This window comes from Streptopelia decaocto (assembly GCF_964273445.1).
Source record: "Streptopelia decaocto genome assembly, chromosome: 5".
Taxonomy (NCBI): Eukaryota; Metazoa; Chordata; class Aves; order Columbiformes; family Columbidae; genus Streptopelia; species Streptopelia decaocto.
This window is the reverse complement of record NC_138659.1, coordinates 3,808,389-3,824,901: the sequence shown is the minus strand read 5'-3', so window position 1 is coordinate 3,824,901 and position 16,513 is coordinate 3,808,389. Positions and strand designations below refer to the sequence as shown.

At 53.5% G+C, this 16,513-nt stretch overlaps 1 protein-coding gene across 1 annotated transcript in view; it reads right to left on the bottom strand.

The window, feature by feature from the left end:
* The window catches only part of ZSWIM5 (zinc finger SWIM-type containing 5), a 97,918-nt gene that overhangs the window by 12,938 nt on the left and 68,467 nt on the right, over nucleotides 1-16,513 (bottom strand). Inside the window, exons 3-6 of the mRNA XM_082053877.1 lie at nucleotides 8,243-8,391; nucleotides 7,461-7,611; nucleotides 2,756-2,935; nucleotides 287-463 (exon numbers count right to left, since the gene is read on the bottom strand). Coding sequence (XP_081910003.1) covers nucleotides 287-463; nucleotides 2,756-2,935; nucleotides 7,461-7,611; nucleotides 8,243-8,391 — 657 coding nt within the window. The remainder of the gene's footprint in view (nucleotides 1-286; nucleotides 464-2,755; nucleotides 2,936-7,460; nucleotides 7,612-8,242; nucleotides 8,392-16,513) is intronic.

The window sequence follows — 16,513 nt, the reverse complement described above, 5'->3', positions numbered from 1 at the left end:
GATGAAAGAAGACATGACAAGCCTGCTGCAAGCTGCCCAAGGGCAACCCACACTGTAATGATGTGGGACTTGCTCTAAGGACTGTTGCTGGGGTGTGGGAGGGCACCAAGTCCTTGTGCTCACCCTGCTCCTCAGGCTAAGGGCCAGGGGTGCACTTTCAACCTAGGATGCAGAAGCTTGCAAGGACCCAGAGTAGCAAAGCTTCTTCGATGCCTTGGGTGGCTCTTCTCCATCAGCAACCCCACCCACCACGGCCGCGCACGGGGCTGCGGGTTTGGATGCTCACCTAACCACAGGGGCTGGCCCTGGGAGTTGAAGAGGAGGCTCTCGCCCTCCCGCTGGTAAGAGGGAGACATGTAGAAGTCACTGCTAATGATGCGCTGCAGGTGGCTGTCCTGCCAGTGGAGGTCACAGCCCTCGATCGCCCGGGTGAACACAGTTCGTCTGGGCCTGGCCAGTGAGTCTGCAAAGAGAAAAAACATCAGTGCCTTGGTGGGACATGGGCAGCCTGTTCCTACCCCCACACATGACCTCCCTGGGCAGAGCAATGTCCTAACAACGAGAGCAAAGCCCTACCTGGTGCCACCCCAGCCATTTCTGTTCTGAGCACAGGGGCTCTGGCTCCTGCGCTGCAGCAGATTTGCCTTCAGACACCTCTGCTGCCCGTCCCGTCTGATGGAGACTGCCCTCTCCTCAGACAGCACTGCTAAGGAACTTGCTAGAACACCCACCTTGACCAGAGAGGTGAGATAAGAGGCAGAGACCGCCCTGCCTGTAGCTTTCTGACAATAATCCACTGTAACACATGGGTTTGATGCCTTGAAACATGGCGGTGCATTCCCAGCCCAGTGACAGCCAGCGTGCAGGCAGCTGCCAGAAGTCAGGATTGGGCTTCCTCAGCCCTACAGCCCCACAAGAACCATGAGCTCTCCTTTCCACCCCAAAGCAAAGCCCCGGCTTCATTGAACCACAGCTGCTTAAATCAGCAGCACCTGAAACCGCTAAGGGAAGCACACAAGCGTGTCTCATCTGCCTGTGGGCAATGGGGGAACCACCGTCTTCCAGCAACCTCTGCAGGGTGTGTGAGAGGGCTAGAAAGGAGGAGATGGCATCATCTGGAGCCCCTCTGCTGCTCTGAAGCAATGTCTGTGCTCCTCTTCAGAGACGCTCTGTAACTTCACTGACATTTTTGAAGCTATCGAATGCCAGACAAGCATTTCGCTCTGTCCAGACAGATCAGACAAGTGGTTTGTTGGGAGAAGAAGGCCTGTCTGGAGCAATCCTGCCTCACTCCAGCCACACCAGATCACGAGAGCCAAACACAGCCAGTGGGCTGCAAAACGGGAAGCCCGAAATGGGATGCAACACTGAACGTTAGGTCCTGCAACCCACAAGACAGGCTGAGTTTAATGCATTCAAAAGGGGAAAACAAAAGGCACTGCTCAAAGCTGATCCAGGGAGGCTGGATAAACACGCTCCGGAAACGATGGCAACAAGCAATTAGTCTGAATGCTGCAGGCACCCCGAGGTGGAGGGAAATTAAACAGGTGTTTGTACGTACACAACCAAGCCTGCTCACTTTACCAGGAAGGATTTCAGGAATCAGCTGTTCTCATTTCAGTAATAAAAGAGACTGGCAACAATCTGCAGCAGTATTTGCATATGCACAAACATTAACCCCAGGACACCTCCAGGATCTGAGTTGCTTTCAGTCCCCTGCTTGGAGAGGAAGGAACATGGGGACAAGGGGACGTGCCCCGTATGTCTAAAAAAAGTGACCTGCTCAGCCCTGGCAACCTGCCCGGAGTGCTGGAGTGAATCCTCAGTGGAGCTGGGAACACCAGGGGAGTCCCGGGCTGGCACAGGACACAGAGCAAGGCCGGTTTAAATTAAGTCCCTCCCCAAGGGTGCACATGGAGAGCTGGCTGGGGCGCACGGTTCTGGCCATGGCTGGGGCGGCTGGCAGGAGGGCTGCCCCCCCAAACCACTGCTGGGGGACACATCCCACCCACAAGAGTGACGTTTCCTTTGCAGCATGGCTGCTTTCCCCCTTTCCTCTTCCCACCTTGGCTGCTCGTAACACACCAAAGAACAATTCCAGCACAGCCGATGGAGGCATGGTAAGAGCAGTAACTTTCAGTTAATGTCTACTTCAGGCAAAAGGAAACGGGAAAAAGTACTTAAGTTTAAAGGGATCAAATGCTTTGTCAGGGGTTAAGAAAATACTTTAGCACTAAGGAACAACCTCACAACTACGTTGCTCCATCCGTGCTCTGCACTTGAACTGCATTTAACATCCTTAGCTAATGACTTATCTAAGACCTGACCTGAAGACCAGAAGCAAGGCCCAAGGGCTGGGAGAGGCTCCAACTCCTCGCTCCCACATCCCAGCCCGGGCTCCTGAAGTCAGCGATGCTCCCATTCAGGCAGCCCCAGTTTTCTGTAGAACTGCACATCTAACCCTGCAGACACCACAGGGGTCCAAACTCCCCCATGCTCCAATTGCTTTAAAATAGCCTTTGAAAATCATTTGATGCTTAAAATACTGGTGACTTCACCCAAGATGTAGCAAAGAGCCCAGCATTTCCAAGCATATCTAAAATCAAAGGCTGTAGAGAGAAATGTTTTGTATTCCCATGCATCCCCAAGATATCACCAGCAGGTGAACTGAGGTCTCTCAACTTTGAGGTGAGTTCTGATCCTGACTCAACCCCTGTGGCCAACAGCTGCATTTGCACCCCCTGCCCAGACTCACCTTGGCTGTGACTGGAGCTCTGCGTAAGCGCGTTGGTGATGTTGGGAAGCTCGTTACCATAATTGCCGTCTTCCAGGGGACACACGTCCATCTCGCCCCACTTGCGCAGCTGCCGGAGCCAGCAGGATTTCTCTTCCAGCTTGCAGTGCGGGTTTAACACCACGCACACCCACAGCGCCCCTAGACACAGCCGAGAAATCAAGTAAGTGCCACCATCGTACTCACAGGGCAAAGCTCTTCTGCTGCCGCGCTTGTCGTGAGAGCCTGCAAGGTTTCATCGGCGTCCGTAAACTCATTTCAGCACAATGCACGGGCCCATGAGGGGGATTTAAACAGCTTTTAAATAAAAGTAAAACTCCTCTGTAATGAAGCTAAATTATAATCTCATGAGATGGGGGACAGTGGGGAGGAGGGAAGGAGAGAGCGGCTGTGTATGAATTTGTGAGTGCTTCTGTCTGCCAGGACAAATCTAGTGTTTGAACTACACATCAAAGCACGCTTAAAAACATCCTGGCAAGCTGCAGAGTCTGTATCTCCAAAGACTAACCTGATTTTGATCCTAACCACGTTCCAACTGCTTTAAAGCCCGCTCCGAATGCTATTTCATCTGCCATTGTTCTTCAGGCCATTTGCATTCAGCTATTTAGAAAAGGAGATTGGGTGTATTTTCTTGCCTTTTTTTTTTTCCTCCTTTTTTCTCTTTTAATCCCCAGTAGTCCCCAGACTGCAGAGGAACCAGCAGAGGAACATGAGCCTGGTTTCACATCTCACAGGCAAGAGGCCTCCAAGACCTGAGCACTCCAGATCTCCCAAGCAGAGAAGAGAGACCAGGAGGCTGGGAATGCTGACACCCTTCAAGTCGACCAGGGGATCTTATAGACCTGATGATGCTGTGTGCTGCACAAGAGGCAGAACCAGGCCTAAGGATGCAGCCCCGGGCCTGCGGACATTCATAAGGTGCAGAGGCTGTGCATGTCCAGCTCCTTGGAGTGGCTTGGCAAGAAAGATGTCACAGTGTCACAACACTGATGGTGGCAGTAGCAACACTTCCAGGAATGGGCATGGGAAAAGCAACCGCAGGCACTGAAAATCAGCAGATATTCAAAACAGCCCTTGCCCATTCCAGCTCCACCCGCATCTCAGCTCTGCTGCTCTTAGAAAACCCCACCGACCCCCCTCTCCTTTCTGATGAACAGCAGGAGGGATAAGACTTTTGAGCTGCAATGTCATGTGCAAGAGAAGAGCTGACTCCTTAGGCACATTCGGGGTCCACCTTCCCATGCCACTTGCTCCCAGGCTCCCACAGGCTCCATGGACACAAAGTCTTTGCCAAAATCAGGTCCCAGCTCCAGAACATGAGTCTTCCTTAAGGCTCTGGTTACTGCCCCTCAGCTAAGCAGCGGGTGCCTGCCCACGTCAAGCCTGAGGACATAAAACTTACCCCCTCCTCAGGCAGGCATGAGCTAAACCCTGCACTCTGCTGTTGGGCATCTCGGGGTCCGACTGGTTCGGGCATCCTCTTCCCACCAGGACTCCCACCTGTTGTTACTGCCCCTCTCCATCCGTTCCAGGGCTTCTACGGCAAAAAGTAGCATCTGTCTATTTTGGCTCCCACCTCCAAGTAGGGTGGCTCGGCTAACAGGCAGTAACAAAGCTCGGTGCCCTGTTATCCCCAGAGACGGGATGCGCCTGCTGGATTTTTGGCTCCCACAGCTTGGCTAAGATACAATCCTCAGAAGCCTCATGACTTCGCAGCCTATTTTTGGGAGCCCTCCGAGGCGTCCTTTGCTTGTCAAAACACCATGCCCCTGGGCTCTCCTGCAGAAGGGGAGATGTGGCCACGAAATGGTGACAAGGAGGGAAGAGATGTTTGCATCTGTCTGGGCTGCGATAGTTATCTAGGAAATGGAAAAGAGGGGTTTTTCTGTGCCCTTTGGTCAAGCGACATCAGCTGACAGCACAAGCGACTGCTGTCCTGAGCCGAAACGCCGCACCGGGTCAGACTCTGTGTCTGCTCACATGCTGCAGAAACCTTCATCTGAACTTTCTGATAGCAGGAGGTTAAGTGGGGAACAAAGCAGCAGATCATGATTAAGCTAAGCCTCTAAACAAAAATGCTTTTTGATGACGGAGCTGGGTGCAGGGGACGGGGGGGCTGGAGCGTTCCCAGCCCAGCGGTCCCGGCTGCTGGCCCCAGAGAGGACAGGCGCTGCGATCCCGCGCCCAAGTTTCCAAACCATCAAAGAAATTCTCCTGTTTCCCACAGGGTCGCTCCCCAGCTTAATCTGCTGAAATTCCCCACTGTAAACAAGTGGCCGAGATAAATAAACCCGTCTCCAGGCAGATTAAGGTCAGGCTGCACTTCAGCTGGTTTTTCGTCTATTTTTTGTAATTAGGCTTTAATCATAAGTACTAAAGCGCCAGGGCAAATACTCCCACGCTGCAGAGCTCTCCAACCAGCAGGTCCTTCCTTTGGCTCCCCAGCAGACGGGGCAATAGATGTTCAGTTAGCAGCACATGCACAAGCTAACGATGCCCTTTTAATTTATTTATTTTATTTAACTCTTAAATCCTGCAAAATCCTTTACATTTTCCCCAGCACAAATCCACAATCTTCTTTAAGGCTGATCTTCTTCCAGTCCCACGCAAGTCTGTGATGCAGTGTTTTCTAAAATCAATGATTAATTATTAAACATGTGCCCAAAATAATTCCTGCCAGGTCTGTTTTTCTCTTCTGCATGGCAGGGGAACACGGTCTGCGCTGGGGCTTCCCACAGCAGCTGGCACACCAGGTCCCTCATCCCTCCCTTTGGCAGCAGCAGTATTGCTGGGCAGCTTCAGCATCCGCAGCCCATGGGTGGTTGGACAACGTGTCTTCACCGTCCCACGCACCCTGGCTACCATTGCCTGCCCGGTGATGGCTTGGGACATCTCTCCACATTGCTGATGTTTGTTACTGGTGACCACCACCAGCTCACTGCAGCTCTGGTCCCTCCAGGCCGAGGCCAAATCCAAAAGGCTTCTCTAAAATTTGGGGAATAATCCCTGCTCTCAGTACAGTCCATGCTCATCCTGCCCTGGACCTGCTTCTTGGACCACCACTGTGTCCTGTGCAGAGGCTTCTCTTTGTCATAGAGATGCCCAAATCCTCCCATATGACGTGCCCATGCTAGGCGAACAGCTCGCTCTGACGTGCGTTGGCTGGCACCGTGTTTCACCTGCTGTCACCCTGATCCAGCCTTGGTAGGGCCCCAATGTTTCACCTGCTGTCACCCTGATCCAGCCTTGGTAGGGCCCCAATGTTCCCAAACCACCTTGCCATCTGCTGATGGGGACGTGCTGTCAGTTCCTCCTGCTCCGCCAACCAAAACTACAGGCACTGTCCTGGTCCTTGCGTGGTTAAGCCAGGACTGAAACGCAACCACTCCTGCCTCGTGTGTGCAGGAAGCGAGGGAGGGCTCTTGGCTTGGACAGCAGGTTTGAAGTCTGGCCAAATAATCTGTAATTCTGGGTAAACTTCCTCCTCCACCCAGGCCGACCTAGACACACATCCATCCACGTTTCACCAATGTGTTTGCTTTCTTCCATACGGAAATTCTGGCTTGGTGGATTTGGCCACTTCTCTGGGATCCCTGCATATCCAGCCACCCAGCTGCACATCCCAAAATCCTGGAAATATCTTCTTGGCAAGCAAGCACAGATGAGCTGTTCAGATGATTATTTCCATCTAGGAAACTTCACACAGAAGCGAGACGTCCCACCCCTGCCCAGCCCTTGTCGGTGCTGTTTGGCCAGGCTCTCCAGTCTCATGGCTATGTTCGCGTTTGTTGGACACTAGGTACAAAAGCCTGTGACCCCAGCTGCAGTTTCAGGTACTCCAGACCCTGGACCACCCCCAGTGTTCTTCCAGGTCCACAGCATCCCTTTGGTCCCAGCCTGTGAGCCCTTGTCCTCACACAGCATCTCTCACCAGCAGGCTGCAGAGAAGCCCAAACTCACTCATCATGAAACTATGGTACAAACCAAACTATTCACCCAAGATCCCAGATGTCCAGGAGAACTCAGAACTGCTGGGTTAACTCCACCACACCACCAACCTCCCTGGGACCACGTCATCTAAATGTTTTATTCTAATGATATTATGGTGTCAGCCAGCTGAGCTGGTGTCTAAGGTGCTTAGCTAGAATTACCCAGAACTGCATTTCCCTCAAAGCCAGGCTCTGCGCTGGCCATCCTGCCCCCCTCACCCTGGAAACGTGCACCAGAGCACGCAGAAGTCTGTTAGACAGGATGAGATTTGAGAACCTGCCGTTCCCCTCTGGATCACAGTTCCTCCAGAAATGGTGCTTCCACATCTCCAGGCTGCAGGCAGCCCCTGGGGCTCACCAGCCGGCATCCTGCCTTGCACAGGCTGCGGGGCAGCACACCAGACACCAGGCTGCTGCAAGTATGGGACCAGCCGCACTCTGCACACCCATCATCCTGGACTCCTTCGCGGCAGAGGGGCTGGTTTAAGGTGTTGAACTGCTGGCGACTCATTCAGCTGTTCCACCAGCGTTTCCCCAGCAGTGGACAGAGCAAGCTCCTGACATCTCTCATGGCCTCAGCTCCCAAACAAGAACCCCAAAAGCCTCTGAGACAATGTCTGCTGGCCTGGCTGCCCAGGCAACCCTGCTGCTGCTCTCTGCAAGGTGGGAACCCTTACCCAGCTCATCCCAGAGCTGCCGGCACTTCTCGGTTATGCCCGTCCCCTGCTGCCTCCAGAGGGAGAGCCGAGGATCAGCCATGAACTGCTCCGTTATCAACGTCAGCATCCTGGCGCCGTTGGAGTCCCTCATGCGCAGCATCTCCCGAACCTGGAAATGGCAGAGAGAGAAGGCCCTTTGTGAGACAAAACACAGTCCCCTGGAGGTGTTTAATACTTGGTCACCTGGCTGGTAACCCACAGCTACCTCAGTCTGGGTGTCAAGAGTGTAAATAGATACATATATATATATGTGTATAATGTATAGTTATACAATATAACACTCATGCAATGGCTGTGATCTGGCTGGTTGGAGTCCAGCTGAGTAATGGCCACAGCCCAGGTTGTGAAGAGGACCAAGCAATTAAGGACATGAAAACAAGGCCCTTCTGCAAAGAAACTGAAGAGCCTCTATGCTGCTGCCACCTCTCCATGGCCTTGGTAGGCTCTGCAGGGTCGGCTTTACCCCCACCGCGCTCACAGGGAGATGGGGGAAAGCCTTCCCTTGCACAGAACCACAGCAAACCCATTGTGTGGGAGGAAAGGACCTGCCAGGAGAGCGGGTGAGACAACCCAGGCCTGACCCAGAGCCTGGATTACAACCGCCTGCTCCACAACCAGGCGAGAAGGCACTGGAGCAGAGATTCCCAGCTGTGACGGGCACACCGCCAGGGCAGCCAGCGAGCTGCCGGCTACGTGACGCGCTGAGCAGAGAGCGGAGAGAGCAGTCGGCTCCTTCTCACCTTGGCAAACATGGAGTTGAGCTGCTTCCCCGAGCCGTAGTACCCTCCCTGAGATAGGAACAGCTTCACCTGCTCTCGGACTTGCTCCTCATCCAGGTGCCAGCAGTTCTCATCATCAATGCTGGCCCCAGCAGTGGGGTCAGGAGCACCTGGGGGGACAGGGAGGAGGAGAAAAGAAACAATCGTGTTTATAGCAGCAGGGTCAGCAGTCTCAGCAGCAAGAAGTGGACCCATCTCTATTTTATCAGCTCAGGTGAGGGAAAACCAACCAGTTCCCTGGCAGTGAGCCCCAGGTGACAGCATCATGCTGTCCTTCCAGGGTGGTGGCAGCAGCCATCAGGAGGGATCCTCACCACAGGGTTAACGCCCAGCCCCTCTCCCCCTGCGTCCCATGTGCAGGGAGGCTGAGGAAGAGCAGGGACTTGCCTTGAAGCCTCAGGGGTGCAGACAGGGCAGCTGTGGAGCCTGCAGCACTCCCAGCTCCTAGGATGGCCTGGGGTGCTCCTCCTCCAGCTCCATACTACTGGTCTGTTTAAGCATCAGTAAGCTCCAATTCTTTCAAGCCCTTCCCCACGTTAGGAACAGTCTAACAGAGGTACCACTGCACAGGGGCTCCAGGTTAAATGCCTGGTCCTGCCCCTTATTTGCTTTAGGACAGGGGAAAAGTCCCTGTGCATCAGTGTATCTGCCTGGGAGACCCTCCACTGGAAAGAGCAAAGGATTAATAATCCATCTAAGAGCAAACTGCAACCAGAGCGGGGCCTTTGGCAGACACATACGTGTGTTCACAGGCTGTATTTAATCTTCCAGAGAACAGGAAAAAAAACAGAAACAACAAAAAACCCCACACAAGTGCTTTAAACAACAGCACGGATTCTCCTCCCCTTGCCTTATCCCTTTCAACTCCCATTTGTCCCGGAGCACTGCCCTACCTCCCAGCAATGCCCTGGCCTCCCAAGCTCCCAAAGTAGGCAGCAGCATGGCTCCTGCAAGCAGCCAGGAGTACAAAAGGGAACAGAAACTCAGCTTTTCGGCTCCCCGCTTTTGAGTCCTGCTCTGCAGAAACTCCTCACGGAAAACCAGATGCAAGGAGGGACTGGCACAGCTGAAGGATCCTCTTTGGTCCTCTTCTCCCATCCCATCTCCCTCCGGAGCAAGGAAGGGTTTCAGTGTGGAGATGCTGCACGGACAGCTATGGGATGCTGTAGCTGATGTTCCACATTAAATCCTAACGATGTCTTTCCCCCTTGGCTGGGGAGCAGACATCACTTTCACACAGAGACAGCTCAGGATGCTGCGCATGGCCCAGCTCTCCATGTTGCTGAACCAGGAGCTCAAATGCAATTCATAAAAAAAAATCAGGCTCCAGGATGCCTGCTCAGCGGGGTGACTGTCTCTTCTCTGCTTGTAAGTGAGAGGACATCAACCCGAGGGGTTTTGCTCCTCTGGCAAAGGCTGAGGATGCTCTTGACCCGATAAGATACAGCTATTTGTATTTAATGTCCTTTACAAAATTCCTTTAATTTCTGCTAACAGTTGCTGCCCGAAAGCTGTTCCAGCAAGCTCTGGGCACAGCCTGCACCGTGCTGAAGGGAGAAGATGCTGCTGCTCCCTCTGCAGAATAATTTATAGTTGACAGAACCACATAATTGGGACAGAAGCTAAAGTAGCAGAAAGGAAATCACAGCCCCTGGATGAGCACGAGGGCTTTCGCCTCCAGCCCCACGCGTGCCCTGATCCCGCTCCCCCGCGCTGATGGCCAAGCCCTGCCGGACGCCACAAGGGACCACCAGTCCGGGGACAGTCCTTCCTGGCCGTCTCAGCTTTTCCGTGCCTTCTCCTTCCCTCCCCCAACCCCGTCCTTATCTCAGATAAAGAGCAGACAAGCCAGCGATTATCCCCTATCAGGAACCGATGACTAATCTGTCTACCACAAGCGCTTATCCGGCCCCACCGCTGAGGTATCCCAGACACTCACGCTCTTCATCCTCCTCCTCACCATCCCACCCGCAGCTCCCCAGACCAGTCGTGTCATGTCAGCTGCTTCTATAGGGCCACCTGGCTGCATCCATAGGGACCAGGAGGGCACAGACACCTCGGGTGTCCCATGCCACCTAAGTGCAGCCCTTCCTTGGTCCCTCACTGAGGCTGCTGTGACCAACAAAGGTGGAGGAGTCAGCAAGGCACAAGAAGTGGCTGCATTTTTGTGGGGTTCCCGGGACTACCCTCGGCACTCGCTGCTCACACACAACGTTAGCGACAGAAAGCCCAAGCGGCGAGGAAAGCAGCGTGCAGCTAAATAAAACCTCCTCCTCCCACGCAACACATTGAGCACTTCGCACGTTGGGGTTCGGGCTGCAGCCAAATTAGCAACGCACCTCCCGCGCCTCCAAATAAAACCGAATTTGCTTGTAAACATATCTCGCTCTCCTATAAAAGATTCAGAGAGAGAGTTGTAATAGCAGATTCTTACACGTGCAACGCAACCCGCCAGATAACGGGCTGCCCAATTACGCTGGGGAGCTGGATAAACATTTAAGAGCAAACAACGGGATTTGTGCTGGGTTTAAATATTAATGGCTGGATTTGTCCACTTCCCCTTGCCAAGATTCACACCGTGGTGGCTTCGGCAGCAGCACGCGTGACGCAGCCCATGAGCGATTCCATATCCCCGCTCCAAAGGAGCGGAGAACGGCATGTAAAGCAGCCCAGCGCCTGTTTCTCATGTAGCAGCATTCCTGCTCCAAAAAGCCCCGGTTTTAGATGTGCTGGATATTGGTCCTGCTGGATTCAGATGTAAGGAAACGTCACCACACATCTTGAGAGGAAAAAGGGTTTCACTAGCCCGTTTACACCGGCTGTGGAAATAGAGATAAAAATGCAATCCATTGTACTCCAAGCAGGACCCCCCTTCACTGCAGGCTCGGGGTTTAACTGTTTGACAGCCAGGTGAGATTTCTCCAGGCGGATACAAAGATTGAGAAATAAGGACTGGAAACATCTACAAATCAGAAAACAGGCATGGAAAATTCTTGCTTAGAAATGAGCCACCTAACACAAAAAAAAAACACCATAAGGGGCTCCTGAACTGGAAAGCAGCAGGTTTACAGGGCTGAAGAGGCTGTGGGACCTCGTGGCTCATGCTGAGGCATCAGCACATCCCAGACCCAAACTCATGAACCCAAGAAGGGGAGATAAATCAGTCAAGCAGCATGGGAAGTACTCCCAGAGTGTCTCACCGGAGCATGAGCGGCAACACAAAGAAAAAGGGATAAATTATTATTTTTAATCAGTGCCTGGAGCTGATAAACTCATGGTAAAAGCAACCTAAGGATGCAGGTGGACAACCCAGCAACTCCTTTGCGGTCACCATGGCTGACTGTGGCCAGTCCCCACTGGCAACCTGAGGTCTGGCCGCGGTGGCCGCGGTGCCAGGGCTGGCTGTGCCAGGAGCAGGGCTGGTGTGGTGGTGGCCGTTCGCAAGGGCCATCCCACGACTGCACGTGGTGGTGCGGCTGAACGCTTCCGGGCTGCCTTGCCAGCGTCCGGACAGAAAACAGACACGAAGGAACAGCTCAGGGGGGAGAACGTGGACAAATAAACAGCAGAAAACCTAGGAGAGAAAATAACCAGGCACCAGAAAGGAAATTAACTCTAACGAGGGATTAAAAATAGCAGCAAAGCAAGGAGACAGGCTCTGCCAAGGCTCCTGGTTCATTTTCAAGGGGAGGCAGGTTGGATGAAGCCTCCGGGCTTGAAGAATCAAGCCCATCTGACAGTGATGGGGCAAGTCAACGCGGATTGACTCCCAGCATGGTGGCCAGGAGCTCTCTGGTCCAGTGGGTACCAGCATCGGGTCCAGCTGTCTTTGGAAGCCCCTTGTCAAGCACCACACATGTGCTGTGGGGTCATTCAGCAAGCCCAGCGGCTCTGCAAGACAAAGGGGAAGAGTCACTGGCAGGGACTTTCTTTCTAGCACTCAGGTGTGTTATTTTCCCTTAAATTCACATCAGCTTAGCAACCAGGAACATGAATCCCCTGGAGGCCTGACCTTCTCCTCCTCCCCAGTGGGAAGGCAGAATTTCTAATAGATTTAGCGGTGCTGCTCTCCAGATGCTGTCATGGGATGGCCTCAAAGTTAAAGACCGCCTGAGGACCCCTCAAACATCAGCCCTGGCTCTGTGTGACAGGACAAGCAAGCAGGGACTTCTGCATGGTTCACACGGCCACCGACTTGCTGTGCACAAGGCGCAAGATGGGCCAACATGTGAAGGACAGTATTAGCCCAAGAACTGAAGGAATTGCTCAAGGTGGTCATGAATACATCTGGGACAAAAGTGAGATGAGGTAGAGGTCTCCTTACAGTTTTGCATGAGCAGATCTGGTTTTCCCATGCCAATGCTTGAGGCACCATTCCCACTAAGAGCTTTCTGAGGGTCCTCTCCTCCAAGGAAGCTCCTGAGACCTTGCAGGCCCCTTGGTGATTCTCCACAGGCTTGTCCTTGGAGGGAGCTGCCCCTGCACTGTGAGACAGTAGAGGTTTCTGTGGCTTTTCCCCTTCTAGCTGAGAGGAGCATCCCAACCCTTTCGATGGCATCAGCTGAACACCACACTGTCACCCACTGGCATTTCCCCAGGACAGACAGATCACCCCGAGCACATCTCCTGGGCCAGGGGCAGCAGCTCTCCCTGCTGTGCCCAAGCACCACTCGAGCAGGGTGAGTTACCGAGCTGCTGGCACTGGGTCTGCCAAAACCTCCTGCTCCTCACCCAAGGAAGTGGGAGACTTCACTGATGACACATGAACAAGCCCCCTCTAAGCCCCAAGTCTTCAGAGCCCACAGGCACTATCAGTCCTCAAAGCTGTGTCTCTTGTCTTTAAGCCTGTAATTTAAGATGTTAATGACAACTGTCTCTGGCCCTGCAGTGGTCTCCATCAGCCTCCTCTCCATCCATCCTTGGCCACAGACTTCTTTTGCCCTTAAGAAGAATCCAGCATTTGCCTCCAAAGTCCAGACATCCCAAACAGGCTCAAAGGACTTACCCGAAACAGCAGCTTTCCTTTTGTACCCCCCACACTGATCCTGTCTTCCTCTTAAAATAAATCCAAATCGTTCTCAACAAGCATGAACCAAAACACAAGAGGAGATGAATGCCCCCTCCGAAGTCTGCTGGTTGACTGGGACCCTGGGCACTCGCTGCTGCTGGATGTTGGGTCCACGCTGTGAGAGCAGGAAACCCAGCGCTGCTGTCAGGACTCACTGGTGCCTCTGACTCCCCCTCCACTGTGCTGCTTGCTTTTGCCCCCAGAATCTCCCCCTCTGCCTACAATTTGCATTTTGGTTCTTTTTCTCAGCCTTGCCCTCTCCAGCACCTCCTGGGCCTCTCTGCAATACCTTACTGCACCAAAGCAATTGCTCTCTGTTCCTCATTCACGCCTCAGAAGGACATATTCTTCCCATGGATCATGGTGGCAGAGCATGGACACCCCAATGGTAAAGCTGCACCTATGCTTGGCATGTCCCACCACGGCTGGTGGCCCTGAGCCACTTTCTCAGCTTGTATTTCTCCCAAGCCAGACTGGCCCTGCAGCAAACCAACGCGAGCCCTGTCTGTGAAGAACCGGGGGAGCAGGGTGACAAGGTGGCCACCACCAGATGCTCCTCACTCCATCGGAGACCCGTTTGTTAGATCCAAGCTGCAGGTCCTGGCTGCCCCCAGCAGTCACCCCACCAAGCAGTCAAGCAGTCGCCCATCACATTTGCCGGCGCAATGACAGCCTTACAGCCCTGCTCCGTGATGGACAGCCACACCGCTGACTCTGTCCCCAGGAAGCAGGGACACATTGGAGAGGGGACACAGCAGCGCTGAACCCACACCAGTCTCCTCGCTCCAGCTGCCACTTCAGATGCCGAGCGCGGAGGCGCCAGACACGCGAGATGCTCTCGCTGCCCTTTGCAGCCAGTGACCAGCGCAGAAACGTGACCGCCGGAGCCGGCAGAGGTCAAGCGCAGCGCAGAGCGGCACACACACCTCAGCACTCTGCTCGGATTGAATCCTTCGAGAACGCGCCAGCGCCTTGGCCGTGCTCCGAGACTCCATCATTACTGGAGAGTTTGCATTTCCTTCTAGGAAGGCAGCCGGGAAGATCGGCATGCGGCGCACGGCCCGCGGCTACAGACTCCTGCAAGGAACAAAGCTCTGAGCCCCGAGACAAGCGCGCCAAACAATGGCCTGTAATTTTCTTTGCCATTCAGGCTCTGCAGGGGGAGAAGGAGCAGCCCTGAAAGCCTGATTTTACAAAACCAAATGATCCCTTAGCACAAGGGGCATTACCAGAGCCCGGGGTGCTCCTAAGGTGCAGAATCATCTCCATCCCATGCACTCACCATCAACATAGAAAGAGCAGCCCTTCAGGTGACCAGAGGAAGGTGGGGAAGACCCAGCGCTAATCTGAAGCTCAACAGACCTCTCCTTGGAAGAAATGAGGGAAAATAAAGGATTTCTGCAGAAGCTCTTCTTACTCCAAGGTGTAAGAGCCTCAGGTGTCCAGTGCACACAGTGCGTTACCATTTGGGCTGCAAGGCTGGGTTGCCAAAAGCCAGCTTGGCCTCAACCCAGAGGTGACCAAAGGTGTGGTGACCCCAAGGGCCTGAACTAGATACAGCCCAGAAACGCACAAGTAAGGCCATAAAGCTCTATGTAAAGCAAATTCCAGGATCAAGGACCCTCTATGAATGTGTGAACCACAGCTGGGCAGGGCAAGATGGGGGGAAAATTTCAAGCAGAGCTCGCGAGGAGCAGCCGGATTGCTGTCACATCGGCAGCCCCACGCGCCTGCAGCCCTTCCTCGCCCTGGGCTCCTCGCTCAAGCAGCTCCACGATGAAGCTGCACTGTGGCTGCGCTTCACTGGCAGGACGGGGAAGGAAAAGCTTGCCACACCATCCAGGATTGAGAGCTGAGCCCCTGGACAACATCACTCTGAACTTGAATGTGAGGATTTTTGAGCCTTTTCACAGGGTGCAACACCCTTCAAAGATCATCTTAGATCATCTCAACATCTTACATCCTCCCCCAGGATGAGACAAGGCTCTTCTCCTGCTTGCAGAGACATTTACTCGCTTGTGACCCTGGCTGGGTAGCCACATGGGTGTTGGGTAGGTACCACCTTCTGCTGGGTAAGACCATGCATCTCTGCTAGTTCAAAAATCACACGCTGGAGTGTGTGAATTTGCACGAGTCTGAATGCACACAGAATTTTTGCTTTGTTTTTTAAAACCACTTGTAAAAACAAGAGGCAGATATTGAACCGGAGCCAACATCTGTATCTTTGTAAGACTCTCAATCACCAGCATTTTGCTGACTCTGGAGCAATAAATATTCAGAGCCTTAAAAGCTTTTCTTCAATCTGCTTAGGAGAAAGCAGCCTCAAACAATAGCCAAGAAGGGATCTTGCCCAACCTCAGCTTCAGTGGATCAGCTCAGGGAAGGAGCCGACCTCACCAGATTCTTGCAGTACCACAGCTCCTCATTCTTTTCTAATGCCAAAAAATGAGGAAACCCACCCCCAACTGGTAATTTAGAGCACAACCACACATGCAGCAGATGTGGCCCAGCAAAGGAGACAAAAGTCTCTTCCCAAGGTAGAAGCAAAACGACCGGCAAGAGGGAGGGGAAAAAGTCTAAGATCAGAGCTGCCATCACAGCGGAGACGGACCCCCGGCCTCACCTCTACATGTGGATTCAACCAGTTCAGATCCTATTTTAGGTTGCATATGGGGTTTCTTGTCTTCGGAGCATTTAACAAGCATGTGTTAATCCCCCAACGCCCTTCTGTGGCAGATAAGTGTTTATTATCTCCGCTCTACAGCTGGTGGGACAGGCGCGGTGCGGAGCGGCTCGCTGTTGCGGACCCTGGGCAACCTCAGCTCCTGGGCTCCTTGGAAAGACACAGAGGGAGCACCTGGCTTGGGCTGATGACAAGAGCCTCAGTGCAACTCCCCAGGGAGCCTGGGCTACCTTCTGGGCCAGTGGGCAACTGGAGTGGGGCAGGGATGGGCACCGTCCCCCAGCCCAGCTGGTGCTTTCGAGGGAAAGAAGTCAAAAGCATCTTCCAAACACAAAGCCCCAGGACACACCTCTGCTGCCTTTGTGCAGTAGGTCAGGACAGCGGCGCTCATTTATTATGGGCAAATTAACACCCATGGAGATTAAAGCTTTATCTCCCACCAGCTCAGCCACATCTAACTTAGCAACGTACAGGGCTGGGC